The 11,056-nt window shown below is 39.8% G+C and overlaps 2 protein-coding genes across 2 annotated transcripts in view; both read left to right on the top strand.

The window, feature by feature from the left end:
- Nucleotides 1-4,422: 4,422 nt before the first annotated feature.
- LOC103510133 (protein groucho-like) lies at nucleotides 4,423-5,322 on the top strand (the record flags this gene model as incomplete). Its single annotated transcript, XM_008474777.2, has 2 exons — nucleotides 4,423-4,685; nucleotides 5,163-5,322. Coding segments are annotated over 2 exons (371 nt in total), but the record flags the coding sequence as incomplete, so codon positions are not given.
- Nucleotides 5,323-6,607: 1,285 nt separating this feature from the next.
- The window catches only part of LOC103510138, a 50,652-nt gene continuing 46,203 nt past the window's right edge, over nucleotides 6,608-11,056 (top strand). The window contains exon 1 of the mRNA XM_026824270.1: nucleotides 6,608-6,645. Coding sequence (XP_026680071.1) covers nucleotides 6,608-6,645 — 38 coding nt within the window. The remainder of the gene's footprint in view (nucleotides 6,646-11,056) is intronic.

Genomic DNA, 11,056 nt, shown 5'->3' with positions numbered 1-11,056 from the left:
TTATTATTATTATTATTATTATTATTATTATTATTATTATTATTAAAAGATGAGTGTTTCACCGCCGTTTTTATTTCGTAGCAATGAAACAATTGCTACATTGGACGCATGTGGTCTGTGTCGTAGCATGCCCATCCCGTAGTATGCCTCTCATCAGATGGATTGGGGCTTTGAATATAGGACTATAGGGTGTTTCATAGGGCTTTGAATACATGTCTGAGTGCATCGATTAGGGCTTTGAATACAGGGCCCAGAGCGCGGAATAAGGTCCAGGGCTTATCTGTGGAAGATTATGTATTATCTGCTCTTCGGGTGCGTAGTCCATTAAATCGTAATGAATAAGTAAAAAGTAAAAGCATGAGTTACACAAAAAGCCAATTCTGAGGATTAGGTGTAGGGGCAAAAAACACAAAAGGTTGCTTAACCTTATACGAAAATGGGTTAATTCTCGGACTAGTCACTGGACGGGTTAACAAAGAAATCTTTCAACAGTGGCCCCTAATTTTCATAATGTGCCGAAGTGTGGCGTTACACCAATGCCACTAATTTCAGATTCCACTCATGTCATGACTAATGTACTATTCTACTATTGTAGTGTATTTTTTGTGAAAAAAAAAACTGTATTGTTACTGTACAAAAATATGTTTTTCGTGGCGAATTTGTTTTTTTTTATACACCAATGCCACTAATTTCAGATTCCACTCATGTCATGACTAATGTACTATTCTACTATTGTAGTGTATTTTTTGTGAAAAAAAAACTGTATTGTTACTGTACAAAAATATGTTTTTCGTGGCGAATTTGTTTTTTTTTTAAAAAAATTGTTGTTGTTTTTTAACTCTTGACGTTCGAGCGCCTCTGCTGGCACGCTTTTCCGAATATTTACACAGATGATTGATAGAGTGGGCGTGCGGTGCGCGCAAATTGAAAATAGAGCATGTCGAGACTGCTTGGAGGCGCGCGCGAATGTCAAAAGTACTCAGTGAGTCGGATACTTGGATTCCAAAATAGGTAGCTCTCTCTGCAATTCCCCAAAGATATAGTCCACTGAAAAGAGTAGTCCTTCAACTCACTTACTTTCATACTTTGTAGCTTCTAGCTTTACACATCTCCCAATATATGGAATCTCCAGGGTATGGAAGTCTGTTCACGCCAGAGTGTAAATATGGAAAGGGCAAATTCCTATATGGCGTCAGTTCAACAACATTAAAAAACACACACAAGCCAGGGCCATATTTAGGGGACCCCCCCTCGCTCTTCATTTTTCTGCTTTATTGTAGGCCAGACTTCGATAATTTGGACCCCTGTTTGGACCCTCCCCCTGGAAAAATCCTGGATACGGCCCTGACACACAACATCATTCATCTTCCCGTCCTCTACCACTCAACCCTTCTATCACTCACTGTCCACTCACTTCCACCCAACCTCGTTCAGTTGAACATTTTATTGAAAACTTGTTTATTTTGAGGCCACTCTATAGAGTCACTCGGACATATTGTTTTTAACTCGATCCGACAAGTCGGGATTTTATTTAGGTCGTTCATTTTGTTAATGTTTATCATTTACTTGCTCTTTCTCCCTCGCACTCTTTCTCTTTTTCTCCTCCTCCTCCTCCACCTCTCTCTCTCTCCCTCTCCCCTTCTCTCTTTCTTTTTTTCTCTCACATCTCTCCTCCTCCTCCTCTCTCGTTCTTCTTTTTCTCTCTTTCTCTCTCCCTCCTTCCCCCTTTCTCTCTTCCTCCCTCCTTTCGTTCTTTCCTGTCCCTCTCTCCCTCTCCTCTCTTTCTCTCTCCTTCCTTTTTTCGTTTCGTTCTTCTTCTCTTTCTCTCTCCCTCCCTCCCTTTTTCTCCCTCCTCTAGGCCTTTCTCTTTCTCTCTCTCAGCTCTCCCCTTTTCTCTCTCTCTCACCCTCTCTCTCACACATACACATACAGACACGAGGATAAATTCATTAAAACTTGATGATGCTACATTTACCACATCCTCTAAAATTAGTGGATGGGCTGGCATCACAACTTTCCCTCTCTTCCCCTTCTCTCTCTCTCTCTCTCTCTCTCTCTCTCTCTCTCTCTCTCTCTCTCTCTTTCTCCCTCTCTCTCTCTCTCTTTCTCTCTCTCCCTTTCCCTCTCTCTTTTACTCTTTCTCTCAAAATAGAAATGGATTCCCTCACCCAAAATAGGCAGTGAAGGGGGAGGACTTATTTCGATTGCAAAAAAATATTTCAACGGGTGTCTTTATATCGCCCATCTGATGGGCGACATTCTACGGGATGGGCATGCTACGACACAGACCACAAGCGTCTAATGTAGGTAGCAGTTGTTTCATTGCTACGAAATAAAAAACGGTGGTGAAACATTCATCTTTTTTTTATGGACCTTTATGTGGGAAGCCTAACCCTTTGTTTCTATATTTGCAAAAAGGGAAGAGTGAACACTAAATGCTTAAAAGGACAGATAAATGGGTTAAAGAGGACATTGGACACAAAAGGGTTAACTAATGTGAGTAGGAACATGAACGTCAATATGTCGGTCGAGGTCAAGATAATACGAGAATACAACATGGAAATGTGTGTGAATGTTTCTAATTCTAACATTTAAATGTATCTTATACATACCATTATGTATCTCTGTATAGCTTAATATTATGTATCTCTTTATACAGGTTCTGCCAGAGAACTTGGAAAAAAACATCTGATTTGAATCCTGTGCATATAAACTGTATGCGATGGTAGGACTGTTAGTCTGGCTGAGGGACTATAAACAGGGAGTAGAGCAGCGTCTAGCTAGGGCACTACAAACAGGGAGTAGACTAGTCTAAATTTCCTTATGCTATATCAATAACGAAGGTTGAGCGCGAAGGGTATGCACTCGGAAAATTTTGTTTAGCCAAACCAAGTGGGCTCAAATCGATCACTCTAAAGCTGATTGAGAGGCCGACGACAAACGCCGAACCCATCTGAACGTGGGAAAAGGCGAAGAAGAAGAAAAAGTATACGATAGGAGGATTTAATGAACACCCTGTATGTATGTATGTAGCAGGACTGATGTATGTCTCTGCAACATGCATTGCTAATCTATCATTCTATCTGTTGATAATGACCTCACATTGGAGGCCGTCCAAGGAAAACTTGATTAATACTTGTATGTATGTGTGTGTGTATGTATGTATATTTGCTGTTGCTGTAGATTTTTGCTATATTCTCATGAGGACACTTCCACCTGTAGGAGGATCTTATTAGGTCGCGGATCCATATAAGCTTAACCCATCCCTTAGGACTGTTTGCCCCGGAACCTAAACCTCAAAATGGACTTCTTGTGTGTTAAAAAAAAAAAAAAAAAAAAAAAACCTGTTTTGCCCCGGACACTAAACCCCAAAAAGGACTTTTTGGTTTAAAAAAAAAAAAAAAAAAAAAAAAAAACTTCATATCAATACACCAGTTATTGTCCGATCTCTGAAGTTAAGCGGTTACATTGGTTGGATGGAAGAGCTCACCGCACTGGCGTATAATTATGTCATGAAATAGGTAACTACAAAACTTATTACCTTTATAATTATGATACAATGGATACACGTTCCGGTTTTGATCTTATCCGACTCGAGTTTCGTCCATCTCCGTGGACTTTTTCAACGTCCATCTCCGTGGACTTTTTCAAGGAAAAAGGCGGATTTCGTGATTATGTTCGCGGATTTGGCAATTTTGTTCGCGGATTTGGCGATTATGTTCGCGGATTTGTCGCGATTTTGTTCGCGGATTTCGCGATTATGTTCGCGGATTTCGCGATTATGTTCGCGGATTTCGCGATTATGTTCACGGATTTCGATTATGTTCGCGGATTTGGTGATTTTGTTCGCGGATTTCGCGATTATGTTCGCGGATTTGGCGATTATGTTCGCGGATTTGGCGATTATGTTCGCGGATTTGGCGATTATGTTCGCGGATTTGGCGATTATGTTCGCGGATTTGGCAATTATGTTCGCGGATTCGCGTCCCGAATCGACATTTTGGATATTTGGCAAGCCTAGCTAAACACCCAGTTTAATCCAGAATTGAAGCCAACTCCGACTTCGTAAAACGCGGTCTAAGTCCTAAGTGATAGGGAAATTGGACACGGGACCCAAATATTTCAACGGGAAATTATTCTTGTTTGCAAATGTCGGTTTATTAGACTACTAGTTCATTATTTTTACCTTTGGCTTCCCAATATTTTTTATTATTATTTTAAATATTATTCTATTCTAATGTCTTACCAACTTCAGTGGTTAACGCGTTGGATCTGGATGTTGTTGGTTCGAGTCCAAGTCAAGTCATAAAATTTGTCTAGTTGTAATAATTGGGGAACAATATTTGTGACAAATTTAAGTATACTTAACACAATTAAAAATTCCTATTCTAATACCTATGTATCTCCAATCCGTCTCCCCAGGTCGTCAGCTGCAGCAGCACGATTTCTCGTCTCAAATCTTCTCCCTTGGCTACTGTCCGAGTGGTGAATGGCTAGCGGTAGGAATGGAGAATTCTAACGTCGAGGTGTTGCACGCCCTCAAACCGGACAAGTACCAGTTGCATCTGCACGAGTCGTGCGTGTTGTCCTTGCGGTTTGCCGCATGCGGAAAGTGGTTCGTGTCCACCGGCAAGGATAATCTACTCAATGCGTGGCGGACCCCGTACGGCGCCTCTATATTCCAGGTAAGTGCCGTGTGTGAAGGAAAGGAGTGAGGTTCAAGATTTAATCAATGACAATTTCTTTTCTTCCTACATTATTGAGCCTTCCTACGTTATAGAGTTAACCGGTTTTTCCGCCATAACTCTCAAACAGTCAGTGCTGAAATTTGATTTGATGAAATTTGACAAATGAAATTTGACAAAAATCTTCAACGTCTTAAAGACATTTACTCACAAAAGTCCTACCTATTTATTTATTATTATTTTTTTTTTTTAAGATTTTTTTAATTTCGCCTTAACGTTTGTCCGTGTTGGATGAAATTTGGCAGTCTTATTTCAGTAAGATAAAAAAGATATACTCTATGCTATTCTATTCTATTCAAAGTTTCTTCTATTCTTTAGAGGTATTCCACCCAAAATTTAGATAATCAATTCAATTTCAATTCTATGCAATGTTTAATTTATTAAATTCTAATCTATTCTTATTCTGGTTTGTTTCAGTCGAAAGAGTCATCATCGGTTCTCAGTTGTGACATTTCTGCGGATGACAAATACATCGTAACCGGGTCCGGAGACAAGAAGGCAACAGTGTACGAAGTGATCTACTAAACATGACCTGAAAACATACCTGACCCTGTATTTACTCGATTTCTCCGTATATTGATAATAATAATAATAATAATAATAATAATAATAATAATAATAATAATAATAATAATAATAATAATAATAATAAAAAACATTGGTTGAAACATTATACAAATATTGGTTGAAACATTTTACAAATGTCCATCCTGTTCTTGCGCGTCAATTCCAAGATTGTATTGTCAACCCTTCATTACTTCCTACATTCCTAACGGAAGGTGTGACCTACTTACTTCCCAAGAACGATAACATCGGTAATCCTGCCAACTACCGACCTATTACTTGCCTATCCAACATGTACAAGTTATTGACAAGCGTAATAAAGAGCATCATCCTGTTCTTGCGCGTCAATTCCAAGATTGTATTGTCAACCCTTCATTACTTCCTACATTCCTAACGGAAGGTGTGACCTACTTACCTACCTATACATATTGTTTTTGTGAGCCTATGTATATGCGAAATACCTCAATAAATGAGTGATTATCCTCATAATAATAATAATAATAAATGACAATAATAATAATAATAATAATAATAATAATAATAATAATAATAATAAAACTTTTTCTTGCTCGGGAGTGTGTATGCAAATGAATCAAAGTTTTGGTGTTTTAGGGGGTATACATGAAACCCAATTTGGAACTTTTTTTTTTCGAGCGTAGGTTAGGAGGGAGCAGGGAAGTAGGTAGGTAGGTAGAGAGCAGGGAACTAGGGAAGTAGGTAGGATAGGAGGGAGCAGGGAACTAGGGAAGTAGAACTAGATAGGTAGGGAGTAGGAGAGTACAAGGTAAGTAGGGAGTTTGAAAATGGTTTTTCAGGAAACTGATGAAAGTTGGATGGAACTTCCGTCATGGAAGTAAATGTTGGTACAAACGTGAAATGTGGTTGGGCGAAAAAACAGTACACGTGATGTTTTTTTTAGGAGACAGCCGTGTATAAAATTAATTAACTTTGAAATAAATAGGTGTGTGGGGCCAAAGAAAGTTTTTTCACCAGTTTAGGTATAGGTAGGTGTACCTACATAGGTAGCTACTTTTTTAATCCCAGCCCAGGTATGTGGGGCCAAAGAAAGTTTTTTCACCAGTTTAGGTATAGGTAGGTGTACCTACATAGGTAGCTACTTTTTTAATCCCAGCCCAGGTATGAAATATAAAGCCGTGTCCACACATAGTCGATACCGTCGACCGTGAGGTGAATCTATGTTGTCGAGGCAGTGTACGGTTTGAGTCGATGGCGATCGACGATGTTGACTATGTGTGGACACAACTTTATCCTCAATTTTGTAGGATCATGGTATCACAATGGAGGGAGCTGTACGTGACCAGGGCAGCTTGGAGAAGTAGTTTAGGAAGGGAAGTGAGCTGAATATAAACACACAACTTCTGCCTTCACTTTTCAAGCAGTAAAGAGAGAAGTAAATACGGCAGGACGAGTAGCAGGAGAGAGGACTGAATATAAACGAGGCATATTATAGTTTATTGCTGGGGCAAAGAGAATTTTCGGTCCTTAAAAGCCTAGATGTACATCGATACGATAAAACCTAAAAATAACCTTTGTCCGAACTGCCTTATCGTTCAATCATCCCATGTTAAGAAACATCAGGTGTGGTCATCGTTTGGAATTTTGGATGGGTGATCAATCACGTTAGACGTGTCATTTCCCATTATCCCATTACACACATGACAAGAGAGGGAGAGAAAGCTTGGGATTGAGAGAGAGGGAGGGAAAGTTAAGGAGTGAGAGAGAGAGAAAGGAAGAAAGAATCTGAAGCAATGATAGATTGGGGAAACGAAGAGAGAGAGGAGGGGAGAAAGTTAGGGAGTGAAAGAAAGAGAGAGAAAAGGAAAGAATTTGGAATAATGGCAGATGTTTGTGTGTGAAGGGAGTGAAAGAAAGAGAGAGAAAAGGAAAGAATTTGGAATAATGGCAGATGTTTGTGTGTGAGAGAGAGAGAGAGAGAGAGAGAGAAGGACAAGAGAGAAATCGAGAGGGTGGAATAGAGAGATAGAGAGAGAGGAAGAAATAGCTCGAAGAGGGAAAGAGAGAGAAGGGTGAGAGGGAGAGAGAAACAGAGAAAGTATACTTAAACTAATATAAAAGGGGGAAAATAGAAAAAGACAGAATCATAGAAGAGATTAGGGTAAGAGAGCGAAAGGGAGGGAGAAAGAGAGAGAGAGAGAAAACCTTACGTGGTCATCAAATATCCATCTAGAATATAAAGAGAAATAGAATGATAGGGGAGAGAGAGAGAAAGAGGGAGGGGGGATAGCAAAAGAGAAGGAGGAATAGAGAAAGGGAGGAGAGAGAGAGTACAAAAAAAAGAAGAAATAAGGGAAAAAATGATAATGAAAATGGATGGAAAACGTATGTAGGTTGAAGAGAGATAGATAGAGGAAAAAATGAAGGACTGTGGAAGACTAGGAGAGAGGAGAAAGACTAAAAGAGAGGTGGATTAAAGGAATAAGGAAAATACACGAGAAAAGTGAGAGACAGAGAGAGAGAGAGAGAGAGAGAGAGAGAGAGAGAGACAGACGGGGAGAGGGATATTAGAAGAATTAAGAAAGAAAAGGAAAGGAATGGTAATTGTGTTAAGCATGCAAGCTTGTGACAAATGTCGTTCGTACACGAACTCGAACCACCAACCTCCAGATCCGAAGTCCACCGCGCTAACCACTACAACCACCGAGTTTGGTAAATGGGATGGCTGTAAAGCGAGAGAAAGAGAGAGAAGAAAGAGAGGGAGGGAGAGGGAGAGTAAGGAGAGAGAGACGAAAGTACAGAAAGAAAGAGAGATAAAGGTCGAAGGTGCAAATAATGCGAGAAAGAGAGAGAGAGAGAGAGAGGGGGGGAGTGAGAGAGGGACAGGGATAGAAAGCGAGCATAATGCGAGGAAGAGAGAGAGAGAAAATGCGAGAAAAAGTTTAAGAAAAGGCATAGGTAAGAGAGAGAGAGAAAGGCTTTCCGAGTGTTGTGTTTTTCAATAAGGAAAGAATGTGAAAGAGAGAGAGGGAGAGAGGAGGAAGAGAGAGAGAGAGAGGGGGGAGGAAGACAGAGAGAGAGAGAGAAAGGAAAAAGAAAAGAGGAGTTAGGGAGAGGAAAAGAGAGGGGGGAGGAAGAGAGAGAGGAAACAACTGCTACATTAGACGCGTGTGGTCTGTGTCGTAGCATGCCCATCCCGTAGTAGGTATGCCTCTCATCAGATGGGCGAGAAGAGACACAATACTTACCTATGTACTTCATATTGGGGGGGGGGGGGGGGAGTGAGAGAGGGACAGGGATAGAAAGCGAGCATAATGCGAGGAAGAGAGAGAGAAAATGCGAGAAAAAGTTTAAGAAAAGGCATAGGTAAGAGAGAGAGAGAGAGAAATGCTTTCCGAGTGTTGTGTTTTTCAATAAGGAAAGAATGTGAAAGAGAGAGAGAGGGGGGAGGAGGAAGAGAGAGAGAGGGGGGGAGGAAGACAGAGAGAGAGAGAGGAAAAAGAAAAGAGGAGTTAGGGAGAGGAAAAGAGAGGGGGGAGGAAGAGAGAGAGAGACGCGAATGTCTGACCTATTTATTACAAATAAATGGAGAGAAAAGGTTCCTGGAATGGGAGTTAGAGAGAGAGAGGAGGAGGAAGAGAGAAATATTAAAGAGAGAGATAGTAAAGGGTGAAAAATAAGACAGGGAGAGAGAGAGAAGAATCATAACAGACAGAAGTATAGTAAAGGCTAAAGGGTGAAAAATGAGCGAGAAGAAGATATAAAGAGAAGAGAGAGAGGGAGAGTTATAATGCGTCTGACACACAAAGGAGAGTTTCCATAAGCCTGATTGAAGAGAAGAAAGAGAAAAGGAAGGGAGAGAGAGAGAGGAAGGGAAAGAGAAGAAGAAAGAGCAAAGAGACGCGAATGTCTGACCTATTTATTACAAATAAATGGAGAGAAAAGGTTCCTGGAATGGGAGTTAGAGAGAGAGAGAGAGAGAAGAGAGTAAAGAAAAATATTAAAGAGAGAGATAGTAAAGGGTGAAAAATAAGACAGGGAGAGAGAGGGAAGAATCATAACAGACAGAAGGATAGTAAAGGCTAAAGGGTGAAAAATGAGCGAGAAGAAGATATAAAGAGAAGAGAGAGAGAGAGAGGGAGAGTTATAATGCGTCTGACACACAAAGGAGATTTTCCATAAGCCTGATTGAAGAGAAGAAAGAGAAAAGGAAGGGAGAGAGAGAGGAAGGGAAAGAGAAGAACAAAGAGCAAAGGGAAGAGGAGGGAGGGAATAAAAAAGGGATACACCGAGACAGGTAAGAGGGAGAGAGAATTATAAAGAAAGGGAAGAGAGAGAGAGAGAAGAAATAGAGAGGAGAGGTCATTGAAGAAGAGAAAATGGAAGAGAGGGAGAAGGGAAATATAGAAATTGAGGGACAGAAGGGAGGTAGAGATAGAGAAAGTAGGTGTGGGTTAAAAAAAGAGAACAAAGCTAGAGGAAGAGGAGAGAGCAAGGGAGGAGAGAAAGAAAAGACAGGTGGAGGCGGAGAAGAGATTGGGAAGAAGAAGAAGAGGAGGAAGAGGAAGAAGAAGAAGAAGATGAAGAGGAGAGAGGAAGAAGAAGAAGAGGAAGAAGAAAAAGAGGAGAGAGGAAGAAGAAGAAGAGGAGGGAGGAATTAGAATGATAGAAAGAAAGGATAGAGAGAGGGAAATAGCCTTCAGTAGGTTTCAAATAGGGAGCTTAGAGTAATACTTTAAGAGAATGGAGTTCAAACAAATAGCTACCTAGTAGTACTAATGCTCATAGAAGGCCAAAACTATCAGATTGAAAGGGCAAATTATAAGCTCAGTAATTCAGTATATCTACACTTACGTTCAAAAATTTGGGACGGACTAGCTTTGGATTTTGGAACCTTTTCAAGTTTGAAAATAGAGCCAACTGGAAAACCAAAGACGATACTCCCTAATAATATCTTTAAAATGAGTAGGGGAGGGAGATTGTATTTATTTTGGACGAATTTCAATCCAGGATTAATTTCCCCCGTCCCTTTTATTGAAGTTTGCTTTTTCCCCCATAGATAGCTACTTATTACTTACCTATTTGAGTTCGTATTTTGTGTCTCCCATTTTCCTTATCTAATCCTGTATTTAGGGGACATATTTTTCCTTATTTCTGTAACTAGGGCAGCCTATTTTCTTTTTTCTGTAATTAGGGAAGCTTATTTTTTTTCTGTAAATAGGGCAGCCTATTTTCCTTATTTATTTAATTAGGGCAGCCCATTTTCTTTTTTCTGTAATTAGGGAAGCCTATTTTTCTTAATTTTGTAAATAGGGCAGCCTATTTTCCTTATTTTGTCATTAGGGCAGCCTATTTTCCTTATTTATGTATTTAGTGCTTTCTCTTTCCCTTAATCCTCTATTTTGAGGTATACCTATCCAGGTTTCAAGTTCAAGTACATATTAAGAGGTAACTTAAGTACGACATACCTCAACAAATTTTTGGGGGAAACTTTGTCTCCCGTTTTAAGAGCTTTGGAAGTAATTTTCAAATGGGTGAAAGTAGGATTAGGATTTTACAAGTTGTGGAGACTTTTAGCGCCGGTGTAACAGGAATGGCTCCCGCTAAAACTTGTAAAAAAGGCGGGATTTTTTTTTACTTTATTTTATTTTTTCCCTCCTTCTCTTCAGTTTCGATTTCTTTAAGGTTTCTTCTTCTTCTTCTTCTTCTTCTTCTTCTTCTTCTTCTTCTTCTTCTTCTTCTTCTTCTTCTTCTTCTTCTTCTTCTTCTTC

This window comes from Diaphorina citri, unplaced genomic scaffold, assembly GCF_000475195.1.
Source record: "Diaphorina citri unplaced genomic scaffold, Diaci psyllid genome assembly version 1.1 scaffold563, whole genome shotgun sequence".
NCBI classification, from domain to species: Eukaryota; Metazoa; Arthropoda; class Insecta; order Hemiptera; family Psyllidae; genus Diaphorina; species Diaphorina citri.
This window is presented reverse-complemented; position numbering and strand designations above follow the sequence as displayed.